Source organism: Copadichromis virginalis, linkage group LG12 (genome assembly GCF_057382275.1).
Source record: "Copadichromis virginalis isolate Kocher_CV1m ecotype Utaka linkage group LG12, C_Virginalis_male_GT1.1, whole genome shotgun sequence".
In the NCBI taxonomy this organism is placed as follows: Eukaryota; Metazoa; Chordata; class Actinopteri; order Cichliformes; family Cichlidae; genus Copadichromis; species Copadichromis virginalis.
Genome location: NC_140629.1, coordinates 40,257,164 through 40,275,899, shown reverse-complemented (window position 1 = coordinate 40,275,899; position 18,736 = coordinate 40,257,164). Strand labels below are relative to the sequence as shown.

General features: G+C 46.8%; 3 protein-coding genes across 5 annotated transcripts in view; 1 reads left to right on the top strand and 2 right to left on the bottom strand.

Annotated features, from left to right (window-relative positions):
* Nucleotides 1-700: 700 nt before the first annotated feature.
* sdhaf1 (succinate dehydrogenase complex assembly factor 1) lies at nucleotides 701-2,480 on the bottom strand. 3 transcript variants are annotated; one of them, XM_085476545.1, is made up of 2 exons: nucleotides 2,418-2,480; nucleotides 701-1,281 (listed from the first exon to the last, which is right to left on the bottom strand). In XM_085476545.1, exon 2 carries the CDS (start codon nucleotides 1,109-1,111, stop codon nucleotides 863-865), a length of 249 nt encoding a protein of 82 aa, XP_085332671.1. In that variant the 5' UTR covers nucleotides 1,112-1,281; nucleotides 2,418-2,480; the 3' UTR covers nucleotides 701-862. The 3 variants fall into 3 exon arrangements, with proteins under 3 accessions (XP_085332671.1, XP_085332669.1, XP_085332670.1); XM_085476543.1 differs by lacking the exon at nucleotides 2,418-2,480 and adding an exon at nucleotides 2,160-2,287; XM_085476544.1 differs by lacking the exon at nucleotides 2,418-2,480 and adding an exon at nucleotides 1,416-2,146.
* nudt18 (nudix (nucleoside diphosphate linked moiety X)-type motif 18) lies at nucleotides 2,478-9,475 on the top strand. Its single transcript, XM_085476541.1, has 7 exons — nucleotides 2,478-2,778; nucleotides 2,867-3,039; nucleotides 3,125-3,235; nucleotides 7,089-7,191; nucleotides 7,351-7,474; nucleotides 8,569-8,693; nucleotides 8,969-9,475. Exons 2-7 carry the CDS (start codon nucleotides 2,869-2,871, stop codon nucleotides 9,349-9,351), a joined length of 1,017 nt encoding a protein of 338 aa, XP_085332667.1. The 5' UTR covers nucleotides 2,478-2,778; nucleotides 2,867-2,868; the 3' UTR covers nucleotides 9,352-9,475.
* A 2,483-nt stretch (nucleotides 9,476-11,958) lies between these two features.
* Nucleotides 11,959-18,736, bottom strand: part of LOC146697797 (protein FAM240B) — a 7,460-nt gene continuing 682 nt past the window's right edge. The window contains exons 2-3 of the mRNA XM_085476546.1: nucleotides 17,469-17,590; nucleotides 11,959-12,321 (exon numbers count right to left, since the gene is read on the bottom strand). Coding sequence (XP_085332672.1) covers nucleotides 12,210-12,321; nucleotides 17,469-17,590 — 234 coding nt within the window. The 3' untranslated portion in view covers nucleotides 11,959-12,209. The remainder of the gene's footprint in view (nucleotides 12,322-17,468; nucleotides 17,591-18,736) is intronic.

Below are 18,736 nucleotides of genomic sequence, written 5' to 3'. Positions count from 1 at the left end.
GTTGTCAGAGGCCGACAGCGCTGAACACCGCAGCACTGCTGCGTGATAAGCAGAGAATAATGCAGAAAACAGAGATTTGATGGTAAACTGGTGTCTGAGGACACTGAGAGAGCTGTGCAGGAAGTAAAAGCCAAAGTCAGAGCGAGTTCATGACGATGTTTATCAAGCGTGAAGCGTAGTTTGGACCTTCGTTTGCCGCAGGTTCAGAGAATTTTGGTTGGAGAGAGAAAACCTGCAGCATCAGAATCACTGAGCTTTCGCTCTTCAGCCCTGACGGTGAGTCCGTGACGTCGGGTGAACGATCCACACTCTGTGTTTACATGTTTCTGCTCTCATTTACTGTTTCGGCTGTTTGCTGGTTGCTGAAATAGTTTTGTGAGATTCTGGCGTTTCTGGCAAAATACATTTATATTTAAAAATCGATTCTAATGAATCGATTTCACTTTATTCAAACTAAAATCGACGGATTTTTTAAACCCACTCCTGCTCTGACTCCATTTAAGCTCCTTTAAATAATTTCCTGTGTAAAAACTGAAACACGAGGTTTCCCTCGTTTCAGTTTCCTTGGAAACAAACAAACAAACTTTTTAATTTTCTTTGTAATGCCTGAAAAAAAATAGTCACATCACTCTTCATTTACCCAGAATGCAGTGCAGACGCATGAAAACAATATGAATGATATTTCAGAGGGAGACATGAAGCCTCACAGACACATTTTATTGTTCCAGACAGCAGATAAATTCATTACTGTCAACATTTGTTTCACTGCAGCTTGTATCGCTGCTGCGACCTTCACAGCCCGTCTCCTGAGCACAATGGCAGCAGTTTGACGGTGCCGGCGTCTTTCGGAGGTCACGCGGTTTCAGCCGCGCTCTTTGGGTTTGGAGAAGGAGCCCAGCTGTTTGGTGTTGGCGTTCCTCAGCTGCTCCAGCTGCCGCTGGCCCCGTCGGTATAAATACTCAATGTGCATCACGTCCGTCTTCTTGATGCGGGAGTTCTCTCGGAACTCGTCGCGGATTCGGGGGAGGAAGCCCGGTTTGTCCTGCCCGGCTCGCAGGAACTGCCGGTACAGAGCGAGGACCTGCTTCTGCAGCTTACTGTGCCGCAACATCAGACCGAGTCAGCAGAGACAAGAGTCCAATCAGAGAGCAGCTATGCACACATGACGCTCCAACACCGGCGTGTCTCCAGCTGCGCTCCCTCACACGCCCACTCTGAACACACCACGAGGCTCAGCTTCACCTGTTTCTTCTCATTCAGGGTCTTAAAGAAGACCTTTGCCTGCAGGAAGAACACAAAGAGAACCGAACAACAAAACAGCGTTCAGGAAGGTTCATCGCGTCACGGTCGCTGATTTTATTCTCTCACAGGAGAAAACTGACACCTTGAAGACACAACAGAAGGCGTCTGCTCACCTGCAGCTCCATATTTATATCCTGCAAGAACAGCTTTGCATCAGTCAAAGTTCAAAATAATCCTTCTTTAGCTCACGTTCTCTCTGTCTGCCTCCTAGCATGCCTTCCTCCTCTCCTCCTCTCCTCCGGTCAACAGCAGCACAGTTCCCCCTGAGCCAGACTGAATATAACAAATGTTCTCCTTCTACCTGCTTGTTTTTATTTCGAATGCATTCACTGGAGTTCTGATGAAGGAACACGTGTTTGTGTCTCTCTGTTTCCATTAATGTGGTCTGATCTTTAACTCATGTGTGTTTCATATTCCCGCACAAGCATGAACGTGCACGCGAGCCCCGACTGTGCACACAGGTGTCGACGTAAAAGCACGTTTTTATTTCAGTAAAGATTCTTCCTCCGTCCTTTTTTACCCCCCGCCTCTGCTGATTTTCTCATCACTGATTGTTTTCTGTGATAACTGAGCTCACCCGGCACACGTTATAACAACAACAGCGTTTAGGTGTGTCTCTCACTAAAACACATTTCAGCTAAAATAACATAAATAATTGATCTTTGGATTCTGACTGGATCCTTTGACCCTCCTGAGTAACAGTTTTTACAGTAACACATACAGTAGTATTAGCATTACTTATATTATAGTACTACACGCAGTATTACCAGCAGCTGTGGCTTATGAAAGTAACCCACAGCCGGCTGCTGGACCTCAGGATTGATCAGCGAGAGCGATCAGTTCAACTTCCTGTTTACCTGACGGAGTTCCGCTCGGACCGGTTCGGACCGGCTCCGCTGCTTCACCTGTTTGTCCTATTCCACCGTCACAGGTACGTCTCCCGGCTCTCTGTGACCTTATTGCGTTATAACACCGGCCTGAGTCGCAATGACCAGGACAAACTACAAAACACGTGATTTCCGGGTCAGATTTTCACAATAAAGCACGCGCACAGACAAATAAAAGCTAATACCCGTTTTAAGAACGCTGCTCCTGATTGGTTAGAGCTCAGTTACCTTCTGATGTATTCATCTTAATTTGTACCGTCCAAATCGCCCGTGGGGGGGTGTTCGAGTGGGTTAAAAGCTCTTACTGCGGCGGCGCGGAACAGGAAGATTAGTAGCACTTCCGGTGTCACCTTCTGGAGTCAAATGTCAAAACAGGCGAGCTGAAGCAGTTGGGCTCGTGCTTTTATCACCGGCATCTGTTTCCGGGGGAAGGCTTCCGTGATTTATGACGCCGGTACCTGCGGAGAAAGTAACGAAGTACTTTTAGTGAACTACAGTTTTCAGGATTCAGATCCGACAGTAAGAGAGGAAGCTCTCCCAGCTTCTGTCACACCTGGTAGAGACCAGAAACACCACACCTGGATCACAGGTGAGCCTCTGCGCGCTTGCAGTCACAGCCTCGAGCTTTGAGGTGTTTTTTTAGCTGATGAAGACGCTCTCTGTTCTTCCTCTTACAGACATGGAGATGACAGCTGAGGAACAGCAGCAGGTGGAGGAGCAGGTGGAGAGGCTGCTGAGTGGGCAGGGGTCAGAGGTCACTGTGTGTGATGTGGGCCTGGAGCAGAGCAAACCCGCCACTCTGAGGAAGAACGTCACCTACATCGTCTGTGCTGTCATCTTCAATGAAAAGGTGAACAGAGGTCACCACAGGTAGCCACTCAGTCTCATCAATACCCTTAAATGATCAATTATTTAATTAATTAACACTCCTTCAGGAGGAGGTGCTGATGGTCCAGGAGGCCAAACCGGACTGTTACAAACAGTGGTATCTTCCTGCTGGGAGGGTGGAGGTGGGAGAGAGCCTGGAGGAGGCAATGAAGAGGGAGGTGAGTGAGGAGGAGCCTGAAGCTGCAGCTCCTCCAGCGTCCAGCAGGGGGAGCAGTGAGTCAGTCCCCATAGACTCCCATGTTAAAACAAACCTGTTTACAGCCTGATACACAAACAGTTTGGTCTCTGTGGATCATATACTCCTTCATAACAGCTGTATGCGGAAGAGCGTTTCTATTACTCACCTGTTCAAATTGTATTAAGGCTTAAAATTTGCATTAATAGGGGCGTGGCCTCTTTGACTGACAGGTAGATGGTGGTACAGGTGGCTGTAGCAGCTAGCTGTGCTAGGCTTCACCTTAACTAATGGGAGTCCCTGAACTGGACCTCTGGACCGTGTTTGTGCTGTCGGAGCCTTTTGGAGCGTTTTAACGACATCATGTGACCAATAATATGCCTGCTGTGATGTCACTGTAGAAACAGAGCATCCGAGGAGGCGGAGCTACAGTTCAGATATTACTGAGCACTGATTAGCAGATATGTGTTTGTGTGATGTTTGCATAAGGTCTGTGAATGCAGCTTCCCAACTTTCTAACCAAGATATGTAGCATTAATTAACTCCTCCCACTTGACCAAATACGATCACTTAAGGTTGAAAAAGTCAAAATACTGAAATAACAGTTTGTTTTTTCATTGGGTAAGCACTGCCCTCCTTGCTTGCCCTGACAAAACAACACTGCTTTGCAGACATCAGGAGGCGAGGAGGAGGAGTGATCTGGCTTTAACCTCAGTGTTATGTCACCTGTGTGAACATGTTTTGTTTTTTTTGTATGTCAATAAAATGTCTGAAAATTCATAATCAGAGACTTTGTGGAGCCCCAGGTGGACATTAGAGGAACTGCAGGTTTTGGGGTTTCAGTGTTTTCTTGTCTTTTTAACTCTTTTATTAAGAAAGTACATTGAACATAACAGTAGTATGACTCTCTACATTGCTTTTGCTTTCAGATTTGTAAACTTATAGTTGAAATATAAAACCCGTAAGAACTTGGGTTGGGGGTAGTGGGGCAGCCAAGTTAGCTTCGCATTATTAAGGTTTCAAAGCTTTGAAATGCCCCCTTGCGGACAGATGATAATAATTGGTTAGGCCTGTTGGACTCCAGTTCTTGAAGCTCTTATCGCACTGATTCAGGGTAAAGTCTGAGTCATATACGCACTATCTAAAGACTTTAGAGGCATTTCCAAACCACAAATTCTTATTGCTTCACTCCAAGCAGATATCATTACTCGTAGTGTTGGTTCATCTGGCAGGTTTGTTTTGTTCTGTAGCTTTGTGTCTGATATTAAAGCTGTAGCTGGTATTACTTTAACATTTGTTCCTTCCAGATCTTTCCATCCCACAGTGTAATCTAAACAACAGAGACATATCAATGGCCTTAACTGAGCTGCACAGTAATACTCTCATAGACTTAGAGGGTTTTATATTTAACTCTGGCTTTGTTCCCTTTCCAAATGTATTTTGACAGCAGTCTATCCCACTCCACAAACTGTTTTTGTGGTGTGGGAATCTGTAGCGACCGAAACAAATACAGCATGTTTAATCTAATGGCTTCAATCCTAGAGTGTAGGTCCAATAAAGGGATGGGATTCAGAATCAGAATCAGAATACTTTATTAATCCCGAGGGAAATTAGGGATCCCATCTTTGTATATCAGATTTTATGGATTCATTCACAGGACCATAGTTGGCATCAAACATTTTGGTGACGTCACGATGTATTACCCCCCTACGTACCTAATGCTACCTGCGTCCCATTTCCATTTACAGTGATTCTTCATTTCGATTGGTGGATCGTAGTTTAGAGTTAGTACCTGCGTTTTGTTTACATTAACCTTGTATCCCGAGAAACTCTGAGAGCATTTCCATGATTTTGGGGAGTGCCTGTGTGGGACAGGATGTAGTAGGTCGTCGGTGAACAGTGCTAATGTCTGGTCCCCTCCTGCTGTTCTTACTGTCTCTGCCTGATCCACTGATGGTTCTGTAAACAAGTTGTTTCTGCTGATTAAACGAGCTTCACAGCGTAGCTTCTACTGGACATGTACTTATTGGCTTCCACTGCCGTGTCGTAAATCTTTGTTTATCGGTATATTTCACCTTAGCTAAGCTGGAGGGGATCTGCTGCTCTTTCAGGGTCTCGCACACGTTGGCGTATTCTCTTGGTTTTTTTAGAATCGGGGGGTTAGTCAGGGTCCAAGCTCACTTGGTTGGAGGTAAATCCTCTGTTCTGCCATGCCGTACGAAGCAGAAGTTCCTTTGTTTTGAAGCTGAGGAATTTCACAATAATAGATCGCAGGGGAGCGTCGCCTGGGGGTGGTGCGCCCGTTCGATGCGTACGTCAAGTTCATCTTTGGACGGCCCCAGGCCTTCCCGCGGAAACTTCTCAACAAACTCACTCACTGTTGTAGAGCCCGCTCTGCTGTCTCGGGTACAGCAGAAATGCATTTGTTCTCTCTTCCTGTACGGCTCTGTAGGTCTGTCAGTTTATCCTCCACCTTGTAACAGCAGTCTGGCGAGGAAGGAGCGGCTAGCAGGTCCAGCGGGCATGAGGTGTGGAGGTTAGCCGGATAACTCGAAGCCAGTCAGTTAAATTAAAGAACAGACCTTTATTCATTGTCAGCAACATAAGACCATACAAGCCAGGTCTCCACGGCTCTACTCTGTCCGTACATACATGTGCGGGGATCGGTAATCCCGGCGCCAGGCCGTTACAATGGTGAGGTCTGTCCTGAGAGCAGAACACGAGCAGCATGTAATGGCTGCCACGCTATACTCACACACCCACTAGGAGACTCCCCCAACTACTACAATAGTAGGGCAACCCCCCTAGTGGTGCGATAACACAATAAGGGTTGTTACAACCTTCACCTGTAGCTTTATTTTTTCAATCATGGCGACCTCGGTGTTCTCAATCCTGCCCTCAGCCTCGTCCAGTCTGGCGCTCACCTTTAGGATTTCTTCCTTGATCTCCCCAGTTGTGCACTGTTTTCTTGGCGAAAGTCTTTTATTTCCTGTAACAGTGTCCAAGTCAGCCATATTTCAGCCGTTGCCTGCTGGGGTTGATTCACAGTGTGCGGCAGCAGGTTTGCAGTGAGAGGAGAAAGCTATCAGCCTGGAAGCTATCATTATTTTCCCACCGTTAAACTACCACTTCATTGCCACCTCCGAGTATTGGTTTGGTGTATTTCGCTCACCCCCTTCTTTATTCACCTCGAGGTGCTGCCATCACAGTGACGTTCAAATCGGAAGTCCGTTTCAGTGTTTTCTTTCATTAAAGATGATATTTGGGAGATGACATGAAGCTTTATGGAACTTAAATTAAATGTGTAGTTTTTTTTAAAGGCCATCATTAGAAGGGACTGCACATTGATGAGTTTCCAGGTTGCCTCTGATTTCTGCTGCAGTATTTAAAGCTGCCCTGTGTTGAGCAGCAGCTTTGTGAGATGTTTGCTTCAGCTATAAATTCAGTGTCACACTTTTCCTGCTATCCGTGTCGGATCACAGGCGCAGCAGTCCGAGCCGGCCTGCACAGAACTTCGTGCTTTCCATCCCAGACTCGGCTCAGGAGGACGTAATGCTGTGAAAGGATCTCCGTCCTCTCTGTGATCACCACCCTGCTACAAACAGCAGTCTTGCTTATTGCTGCTCCTCTGACTGAAGAGCGAGCTGCTTGGTTGGTCTTTAGAAGAAGTGTTGAGTGATGCATCAAACGCACCTCTTTGTGTGAGGGTACTCAGATAAAAAGCTGATGAGCAGCGCTGGGATGTCTTTGATCTGGGTTTCAGGTTTTGTTGAACCAGCTCATGCAGAGAAAGCCTGGCTTTGTCTTCCATCAGCTGCGGCTCTCTTTGTCTGCAGGTGAAGGAGGAGGCGGGGTTTGAAAGTGAGCCAGTCACCTTGCTGCTCATCCAGGAGCAGGGACCTCAGTGGATCCGTTTCATCTTCCTGGCCAAGGTCACAGGTCAGAGGTCACACACTTTATTAGTGTTGAAGGGTGACCTTTTTACTCCGAGCCCCTGAACGCATCGTTAGCTTTGTCTGGTTTGAGGAAGCTGGGTGAATATGTGTATCACATGAAGGGCAGCAGAGTTTAAGGAGCGTGTCTCTCCTCTTCTGTCAGGGGGAAGTTTAAAGAGTCTGTCAGCAGCAGATCAGGAGTCTCTTCAGGCCTCGTGGTGGGACAGACATTCAGAGCTCCAACTCAGAGGGCGGGACATCCTCCGCCTCATCGAATCTGGACTGAAGTATGTAAACTCAGCGAAACACACCACAGAGTTGAGTTTAGTTATCGATTAACCTGCAGCATCACTTTAAATTCACATCAGTTTTATTTATGGAGTACCAGTGCACTTAAAAGATAGTGTCTGTCTCCTGAATCCAAACTGGAAGCTGGTTCCACAGAAGAGGGGCCTGAAAACTGAAGGCTCTGCCTCCCATTCTACTTTTAAATACTCTAGGAACAACAAGTAGGCCTGCAGAGCGAGAGCGAAGTGCTCTAATAGGGTGATATGGTACTACAAGGTCATTAAGATAAGATGGGGCCTGATTATTTAAGACCTTGTATGTGAGGAGCAGGATTTTGAATTCTGGATTTAACAGGAAGCCAAAACAGGAGAAATATGCTCTCTCTTTCTAGTCCCTGTCAGGACTCTTGCTGCAGCATTTTGGATTAGCTGAAGGCTTTTCAGGGAGTTTTTAGGACTTCCTGATAATAATGAATTACAGTCGTCCAGCCAGGAAGTAATAAATGCATGAACTAGTTTTTCAGCGTCACTCTGAGACAGGATATTTCTAATTTTAGAGATGTTGCACAAATAGAAGAAAGCAGTCTTACATATTTGTTTAATATGTGCATTGAAGGACATGTCCTGGTCAAAAATGACTCCAAGGTTCCTCACAGTGTTACTGGAGGCCAAGGTAATGCCATCCAGAGTAAGAATCTGCTTAGATACCATATTTCTAAGCTTTTCAGGGCCGAGTACAATAACCTCAGTTTGATCTGAATGAAGAAGCAGAAAGTTAGCGGCCATCCAGGTCTTTATGTCTTTAAGACATTCCTGCAGTTTAACTCATTGGTGTGTGTTATCTGGCTTCATGGACAGATAGAGCTGGGTGTCATCTGCATAGCAGTGTAAATGTATGCTATGTCTTCTAATGATGCTGCCTAAGGGAAGCATGTATAATGTAAACAGAATTGGTCCTAGCACTGAACCCTGTGGAACTCCATAATTAACCTCAGTGTGTTTAAAAACTTCCTTTATCTGAGTTGTTCAGCCTCTTTTTGATCTGTACAATGTTGACGTGGCGACTCCTGACTTTCCTGCCGTGCTGCCTTCAGGTACCGTCTGAGTCCCTGCCATCCTGTCACGCTACCCTTAGACCTGAGCTGCCGTCACGTGGTGCAGAGACTCATGTTGGTCTTCGTCGGTGCTGAGGAGCACATCTGGGTTCTGCTCATCAGAGGTACCAAACTCACTCGTTAGCACTGGCAGAAAACTTCACGCACTCTACAGTTTGGCTTTTTTCCTGAAAACACGGCCGAGTTAAAGTGTTTTAAGTGTGACATCTTCCTAAATAACCTGTAATTAAGTAGGACCCTGAGCCTCAGTAACAGACTGAACTAAATTAAATAATGCAATATATTAGAAAGTTACAAATATAAGAAACAGTCCTAATATATATAAATACCTCAATGATAAATATCCAGAATATTACAGACGTGATTTTTTTGCTGGCAGCCCCGGAGCCCCACCTCCCAACAGCGGCGGCGGTGAGGACCCACGCGGTGACCTGGGCGGCCAACATGGTGGTGCAGGAAGCCATGCAGTCGGCTTACTACGACCATGATGTCAACACGCTGGGCGTGCTCAGTCTGCAGCACAACGGCCGACAGAATGGCAAGACGGACGGCGTGTGCTTCAACACACTGGTGGCGCTGACGCCTGACCACGTCCAGCGCGATGAGGACGGGCGCAAGGTGGAGTGGACACCGACGGGGCAGCCTCCGCGTGTGGAGCACCCTCGCTACGTCTGGCATGAAGTCCAGAAACAAACGCTGAGGGAGAAACTGCTGGAGAAAACCAGAAACGCCGCCCTGGTACCGATCCACAGCCTGTACTGACCGCCGGCGCTGGGCGTACAGGGACGACACCAACTGTACTCTTTGACAAGAACGAGAAGTTTTAGGTTTTATTCTGAAAGGCAATCTATGCCAGTAACTGCAGCAATAAAATGAAAGATGATGACTGTCAGGGAATCACTCCGACCGCCCCCAGACTGGAGCTCCCGGGGTCGTCGGGGGCGGTCCAGGGTGGGGGGAGGGACCTCAGAGCCTTACTGGTCCTCTATCATGTAGATTACGAGTTACTGATTTGTTGTGAAATTCTGTCTTCAGCTGATTAAGGACATGTCCAGCATCGCTCACTGACCTGTGGAGAAGCTGATCATCTGCTCGCTGCTCTTGACGAAGGCGGTCGCACTTTTCTCCTCTCCTCCTCCTCTCCCTTATCTTCCCTGCTTAGCCTCTTGTGTCCTTGTCTAGTCTCGTGGTTTTTGTATTACTTTTCCCTGAACACTCTCTCACAGTCTGTTCTCTAAAACCTAAAAGAGAATTATGGATTTGATCAACTGGTTGCTAAATGCAATCGACACCCTTTTCTCAACGAGAAGTCTGGGCTCGGGTGAGCCTGAGTGCTGAAGATATCTACCTATGAACCATGATAACAGGGTTCTGATCGGAGCTGGCTTGGCCCTGACTTATCGCAGAATTAAGGAAGCGGAACCAGCTGTTCAAACCCCCACAAGGCTGCCCGCTGGGATTGAAACGATGGGAGAGGCGTGAGTTTCTCAAAATGGGCTCATTGAGTGCAGCACAGATAAGATCTTGGAGAGGCTACGGCTGCTGTGAACACTCAGAATAAGATCTCTGACTGCAGACTGGATACATCTTGGAGAAGCTCACTGCGGTCGTGAGTTCTCAGTTTTCCAGGGAAAATTAATACAAAAAACACGAGACTAGACAAGGACATAAGAGGCTAAGCAGGGAAGATAAGGGAGAGGAGGAGGAGAGGAGAAAAGTGCGACCGCCTTCGTCAAGAGCAAGAGCAGAATCGGCTCCTTGAGCACAAGAAATGACAACATCACAGAACGCAAGTATGGCAAAGCTCGCGGCTCTCCAATGGGAGATTGAGAGACCAGTGTTGGACTGTACAACTGCTTTGAAATTCATATGAGTTGTTCGCACTAAAGTAAAAGCACCATCACTTCATGCGGATACCCCTTTGGCGCCAGCGGCGGTCTCAAGGCTGGAGCTGAACAACAACTCCCTGATAACGACTGTGTTGAGTCTGTTCTTCCCATTCCATGTAAGGCCACCTGGGTTGGCTGGAAGACTGTTTAGTTAGCCTGGCAGGGAGGAGGACACTGTCTCAGCTGAACTATGGACACACACACATACATATACACTGATATGCACACACTCATCCCCCCTCCCTTTCCAAACGCCTTCGATGCTTATTCCCTTCCGATGCTGACGGGGATCAAGGAGACCAGCGCACGCAGGCCCGGATGTGCTGTCTAAGTCGGCGGTCTCTCACCTTTACCCATCCCTGTTGCTTGTCATGTGTTTCTTTGGTGTATTAAGAGTTTTTTCATGTGCAGAGGTGTTTTTTCTGTTCTCAAACTGATCTCCCTGTTGGAGCTCAGTCTGGGGGGAGTTATTTTTTTTCTTTTTTTCTTTTTTTTAAACATTTATTTATTGGTTTTAACCGGTTTTACACGATGCACCGTGAGCAAAAATAAATAAATAAATAAATAAATTAATAATAAAATTAAATAAATAAATAAAAACAAAACCACAACATACACACATATTTTTTTCTCCTTATCTTTCCTCATCTGGTGCTTTTTCCATTGTTATACCTCTCTGTCCTGTCTTCCCCATGTGATGTTTGTGTAATGTATGTATGGTCGGAGGGCAATAGGTCGGCAGCCTTATGAAATTTCCCCTTGTGGGACTAATAAAGGTATATCAAATCAAATCAAAATCACTTCACAGCTGGGTTGGATTATTCTATAATAACGTCGTTCATGAGTATGTTCATATCATTATCTACATGTGCGACGTATTTAATAACTAAAGCTGTGTGGTACAGCTGGGGCCCCCTTAAAGCCCCCCCTGCATGCTGCACTGCTGGAAAGAGAAAAAAGCAGAAATTATTATTGTCATTATTTTTAAATATATGTGTTTATAAATAAGTCTAAAGTTTCCAAAATAAAGAAAAAAAACACTGGTGGGGAAAAAGTCACTATGACTTCCTAAACATATGTTAAACAGAAACAACGCCCCCTGGTGGCCAAAGTCTTAAATTCTGCAGAGAATAATTCATAAAATTAACTTTTTTATGCTTCTGTAGAAAAACAACTGAAAACTTAAAAAGTTTGTATTTGTGAAGCTGCTGTGAGAAAACTTGAAATGACTGAAGAGTGAATTTAAAATATTTAATAGTTGTTTTTATTTCAGTTACGTTCCAAACACTGACCCAGCTCTGCTGTTTGCTGGTGTTGAAGGGGACTGATGGTTTTGTCACTAATGGTCACTTATAGATTATTTATTGGTTCACACGCTGCATGTGGCCGGCGTCGGAAACTCCTTCATGTTCCCACCTTTACTGGACTGAACGTTCAGCCCCTCCTCGAGGTTTGTTCCTGTTTGTCCAGCAGATGGCGCCATGTTGGCGGTCAGAGGCTTCAGAGTGAGTCTCAGTGATCTTTACACCTGCTGCAGAATCAGCACAGCCTGACACTGCTGGCTCTGATGCACTGATGTGTTTGAGATGCAGGAAATAAAACAGAACGTTCAAACTCTGACTCTGAATGAATCACAGACGCGTCTATTTTCCAGCTCTTTATTTCTCTCACACAGCAGCAGGAGGAGACGCGGTTGTTGGCTCAGCAGCTCTACGGCGAGTTATCGGGGGCTCAGGTCTGGTCAGCTGACGGCTCCATCTTCATCTTCCTCATGTAGTTGTCATTGAGGTTCTTCAGGTGTTTGGTTCGGTTCTCCAGACGGACCAGCCACTCCCCCCTCAGCCTGAAACACACAGGAAGGACGGTTACATTACATCATGCCAGCGCATCACATGACACCATGTAGTCAAACTCCACCCCCATCTTGCTGTTACACACACTGCACGTGCTCAGCAGTGGTTCTGCAGACCTACAAAGGTCACGCAGGTTTGTGACCTTTTATAAACCACCTGCTTCAGCTTTCGGTTTTCGTTCTTATGGTTCCGGCCTTAAAGCTACCGTGTCAGGGTGAGCGTCATCATATTCATTAACAGTATTTTAAGAGGATCTGATCGTAACAGCGATGCCTGGAGGTGGTCGGTGGCGTGCAGCAGTGCTGAGGTCAGAGCTTCAGAGCTTAATGAGCTCTGAGTCTGCAGCAGATCTGGTGTCCTGGTGACAGCTGCGGCGTTATCGCTGTCGCATCAGCGCTTTTATTTCACCAACACCCACGAGCGTGCTCGCCTGTCTCTGTGAGGCTCGATGAAGAAAGAACACCTCGTGCTGCTTTCTTCTTCTTCTGTTTGGCTGCACGTCACAGACAAATCCTTCACCTTCAGTCTCAGTACTTGACTTCCCTTACAGTGCTCACAGATACGATTTCACCTGAATGACCTCTGAAGGTTTCATCTAAATAAGTTCAAACAGTATTTCTGCTCAGGTTTTGTTGCTTCTGCATCTGTTTTCATTCTCTGTGCTGCAGTTTTCATCTTTATTGACAGAAACTACTGGAACACTGCTCTGTGCCAAAGAAACTGAGCTGCACCGCGTCCGATTCAACTCTCTGACCGGATGTTATTGGCTGCTGATGTCACTGATGGGATGTTATTGGCTGCTGATGTCACTGATGGGATGTTATTGGCTGCTGATGTCACTGATGGGATGTTATTGGCTGCTGATGTCACTGATGGGATGTTATTGGCTGCTGTCTGTAGGAAGAAGGCGTTTCTCCTTAAAGATGGTGGAGAGGTCAAATCATCACAAGTTGCCAGCCTGCCAGTCCAAACTTTTTTCTGGTCCTTCCTTTGGGACACACCTGAGGACAGAGGCTGTTTGAGGGGTCAGGGTGTACGTTATGTCACTGAAAGGCTTCACAACCACAGGTGCACAAACGTGCGGCAGACAGGAAGCGACTCCAGGACACAAAGGCAAAGAAATAACAGACGTTCGTCTGTGAGGCGTCACATGTTTGAGTGTAACCCAACCCTCGCCATCAGCTGTCCTCACCAGCTCTTTGTCGCCTTCCTGTCAAGTTTTTCGGATTATTCCATTTGTCCTGATAATCTTCCTGATGTCAGCCGAGGCAGACAGACGGACAGGTAGGCATCTCGCTCCTCTGCACCAGGAGCAGAGGAGCGAGATGCGAGATTTTTTTACGGGTTGTATGGAAGCCCCAAACGCAATTTCATTGTTCTTGACAATGACAATAAATAAATACTTGACTTGACCAACGCTTTAAGACCTTCATCTGACACAAAGGTGTTGCTGAAGCAGCATCAGAGTGATTCAAGTCCAGCCCGGCTCACTGGTTTAGGTTAGCATTTCTCCTTTCAGCGTGCTGAGCACCGCCACTATGACGTCTCTTATCCACAGAAGTGCCAGCGACTCATCCAGAACCAGTTTCACACATTTTCACCAAAACATGTGGGGTCATTGCTCCAGGCTCAGTACTGCACCACAGTGACATCACTGAGTGTCTCACTATGATTGGCAGATGTCCTCTTCAGGTCGTCTCCTGGTGCACCTCTTGTTCTGCACCGGCTGTTTGCATGTGCTTCACTCTGAGATCACCACGAACCTCAAAGTTGTGGGTCCTGAATCACCAGTGTGACGCAGCGGTGCAGGAGGCGGTGCAGAGGTGCAGCTAAATTATAATCAGCCAGGCTAAGGTCTGGGATCTGCAGCGAGGACCTGCAGGATGAAGCTAACCTGTCAGCTGATCAGGAACAAAACGAAATGATTTAGAGAAGCCAGAGAGTCACGTTCAGCATTTTTCTCCTCCTCTGCTAAATATAATTAATATGACTGCAGCCACTTCCTGTGCTGTTGATGAGCTGCTTCTTCTACAACATCTGCTGCTATGACTGTGGCCATTCAGGCTCCTCTACTACTGCTACACCCTCTGCTTAGACTTAGACCTAAACACTACCACAGCGTCTGTAACTCCTCCCATTTCTGCAGCTTCTGCTCCCACTGCAGTGGGTCTACTAACCACAGGGTTTGTGGTTCAGTCCCTGGATCCTCCAGCTGCATGTTGAAGTGTCCTTGGGCAAACACTCCACCCTCAGGTGCCTCCATCAGAGCGTGAGTGTGAAGGTTTGGATAAAAGTTCTTCGGCACTGAAATACCCTTCCATGAACGGGGCGTGTCTCGCTCTGCTCTCCTGTGCTAGTCCAGCACGTCCACGCCTGTGATGACCTCTGTGTGTTTTACTGTTACAACCTCTCCTCCTGCTAACGCTTCGACTCCTCAGCTTCTACCTGAACTTTAAATTTAGTTTTACTTGTTTGGTGTTTGAGCTGCAGGCGAGGGGTGGAGGAGCACCGTCTAAAGAGGTGCCGCCTTATATCTGAGCTCCTGAAGCTGTGGAGGAGCTGTGATGATGTCACGGGTTCATGGCTCATCACTGTGTTTAATCTGATCCAAGTTTTCTTTCAGTTTTCATGAATGAATGTTTTTTTAAATGCAGATGTTTTGAAAATAAATGAATCTATTAAACGAGTGTGGAGGAACAATATAACTTGATTTAATTATAGATAAGTTTAGCTCTTGTAATTATGCACTCATATGTATTTTTATGCTCCATGGAGCTGTGGAGCTAACACTAATATCAGGACACTCTGGCCTCACACTGTGGACACGTCAGCAGAGAAAAGCCCCCACAGATCCTCACTGATGGACTCGCTGCAGCTCATTGAGAAAAGCAGAAACTGAGCGTGCTGAGCTTCACGTCGATGTCCTTTCATGAAACAAAATTAGTTTTGGCTTCAGCGACGCAGACGCACAGACCGAAGCATCCGTTAGATGATTATTAATATCAGAATATCTTCTAAATTCAGCTGCTGTGTCTGTGCTCGCGGCCGGCCTCCGTCACTCATCGCTCCGAGATTATCACCTCGGTGCTTTGCAGCACATTTTTCCAGCCCCTGCTCAGATCACACATAACGTACACAATTAGCGCGGACTAGAGTCGGGGTTAGAGGCAGCGGGGAGCCAGATAGCTGTGGAGTCGGGGGGTGCATGGTAATAGATAGCCGAAGGATTAGGAGATACACGGTAGTGATAGGTAGGGGATTAGGATACAGGGTAATGGATAGCAGAGGGATTACGTGAGATGAACTGAGGTTAAGGGGGGAGGAAGATGAGTGAGAGGGGTTAAGGCGGATAGGGCTAATAGCTGATGTAACATCAGGAGGTCAAGTTTAATAAGAGGATATAAGATAAATCAAAAGAGCAGCAGGACCGGGGCAGGAGGCTCCTCCATCAGTGGCAGCACTGACCTGTTCTGACCTTCTCGCTGAGTCTGAGTCACCGTGCTCACTCTTACCTCCTTCCACCAGGTGTGTTGTGTTAGTCGCTTCCTGTTTTGAACCTGCTCCCAGTTTGTGTCACACCTGTGTGTGAGCTGTGCAGGATGTTAGCCGTGCTGATTCTTGTTCGATGGAGGATTTTGCTTTCCGGCCCCTCACCGTCTCAGCTCACTTTGTTGTCTTGATTAAACAACGGACTGATCAGAAGGACACCCGGGCAGACCCAGGACAGCCTGGAGACAACTTGTCTCTCTCTCGGTTGGTTTGAAGACTCCAGCCCGCCATCGTCCTGTTTCCTTTGCTTCCTTCAGAGCCGGTGAGGCGAGGTCATGTTTCCGCTCATTAGTGCTCATCGTCTCTGACACCTTTAGCAGCCAGACGGTGTTAGAGGCTCGTGTGTTTGTGTTGGTATGTCCTGCAGCTCGCCGAGAGACGAGGCCGTTTGTAATGAGAGGATCTGTTTTTAGATGCGTCTATTTGCCACAAGGTCACATGGCTTCACCGAATGAAACCGCATTCATGCTCAGTTTGGTAACGGACGTCTGGCTCAAAGACCTCAACAGATGAAAGAAAGTGTTTGTAATTTAAGCCTCCACGAGAGACGCAGTGTGTGAATTACAAACAGCACGTTTATCAGGGTGTGTCTGAGGACAGCAGAGCATTCAGTGGGCAGGGAGCTCCAGCTGTCCCATAAAACCCAGTTACACCCAGAGAACAAAGGACAGGCTGAGTGCTGACAGGTAACCAGACCACAGAATAATCAGCGAATCACACAGAGACAAATAAAATGCAAGAAATTAAAGCTGAGAGTGGAACGAACCATGAAAACGAAACCGTTTAGACTGAAGATCAGTGACATTACAAATAAAACAGAAGAGTCCAAAAACCTTTCCACCAGAATAACAGTAACTGAAACCCGTGAGGACGCCAGTCCGTGTGCTCAGGTGGAACAAGCTGCTGAAGCGTCTCACTTTTCTCTGCAGTAAAACACGTGCAGCGAGCGCTCGCTGGTCCCTCACAACGTTTCACCCATCAGCTCAAACTCAAGCTGATGAAAGCCTGTCCATCATACTGTGACCTGACTGTGCAGTCAGTGCATAAACATCACCATAGTCTGGAGTTATTTCCATCAGCCGCTCAGATCTGAACACAAGCGGACCTGCAGTTGTCTCTTTGGCGAGGAAAACAAACTGCCCCTCTCTGTCTCAGCTCACTTTGCCTCCTTTGTCGTCTTGATTAAATAACTGACTGATGAGTAGGAGAGCCGGGCAGACCCAGGACAGCCTGGACACAGTTTGTCTCTCGGTTTAGCAGCTCACATGTACTTTAGAGGGAACGCTGACAACCATCACTGAGTGATATCCATTATCGCTGACTGCGTTTAGCCAGCTAACACAAAGAAAGTCTGGATATGTTTAACCTTTCTGCCAGCCTCATGACAGAAAAGAAGCTGTACGCAAAGATGGAGACAGGTGTGACCTTCAATACAACACTACAAAACTAAAAGTAAACTGAAGAAGAAGAAGATGACTAAACTTGGGTTAGACACAGTTTTTGACTAAATGCTAACCAGAGCCTCACATCATGAAGTTTTATAGAAACATGTTATGCGTTGACCGCTGGGCCGAAGGACGTCACTCACTTTTTGAGTGCGCTCTGGCTCATCCTCTGCTCCTCGCTGTCAGCTTGCTGAGTCTGAGTCTCGATCCTCCTCTCCCAGAACGTCTTAATGAGCTCTCTGTCATGGACCAGAGCCAGGTTCATCTGTAACAGCACGACAGGAGCACACACGCTGTCAACAGCCTGACCTCTGACCTCCATAGAAACACATCGCTGCACATAGTTGACCTTTAACCCCTTCTTCCACTCGGTCCATGATGTCAGCACTCTGCGGTCTTCTTTGGTGTATTTGGGTTCATTATCCTGCTGCAGTGTGAGTCCTTCAAACCCACAGGATGGAGCATGAGCTCCTGCTTCTCCTCGGTCAGGGTGGAGCTTTTAATCTCACCATGTTTCAATCTGCTCCTCACATACAAGGTCTTAAATAATCAGGCCCCATCTTATCTTAATGACCTTGTAGTACCATATCACCCTATTAGAGCACTTCGCTCTCGCTCTGCAGGCCTACTTGTTGTTCCTAGAGTATTTAAAAGTAGAATGGGAGGCAGAGCCTTCAGTTTTCAGGCCCCTCTTCTGTGGAACCAGCTTCCAGTTTGGATTCAGGAGACAGACACTATCTCTACTTTCAAGATTAGGCTTCAAACTTTCCTTTTTGCTAAAGCATATAGTTAGGGCTGGACCAGGTGACCCTGAATCCTCCCTTAGTTATGCTGCAATAGATGTAGGCTGCCGGGGGATTCCCATGATGCATTGAGTTTTTCCTTTCCAGTCACCTTTCTCACTCACTATGTATTAACAGACCTCTCTGCATTGAATCATATCTGTTATTAACCTCTGTCTCTCTTCCACAGCATGTCTTTATCCTGTCTTCCTTCTCTCTCCCCAACCAATCACAGCAGATGGCCCCGCCCCTCCCTGAGCCTGGTTCTGCCGGAGGTTTCTTCCTGTTAAAAGGGAGTTTTTCCTTCCCACTGTCGCCAAAGTGCTGCTCATAGGGGGTCATATGATTGTTGGGTTTTTCTCTGTATGTATGATTGTAGGGTCTACCTCACAATATAAAGCACCTTGAGGTGACTGTTGTGATTTGGTGCTGTGTAAATAAAATTGAATTGAATTGAATCTGAGCTTCACCCACAGTGTGTATGTAAGGTGGGCATAACAGCTATGATGTCATCCATCTGCTAATGAACCCTGTAGCATTATAACATCCATCCAGCCTGTCCCAGCTGTCATAGGGCAAGAGGTGGTGTACACCTGAACAAGGGCCTCTAAATATGCACATTAGTCAGG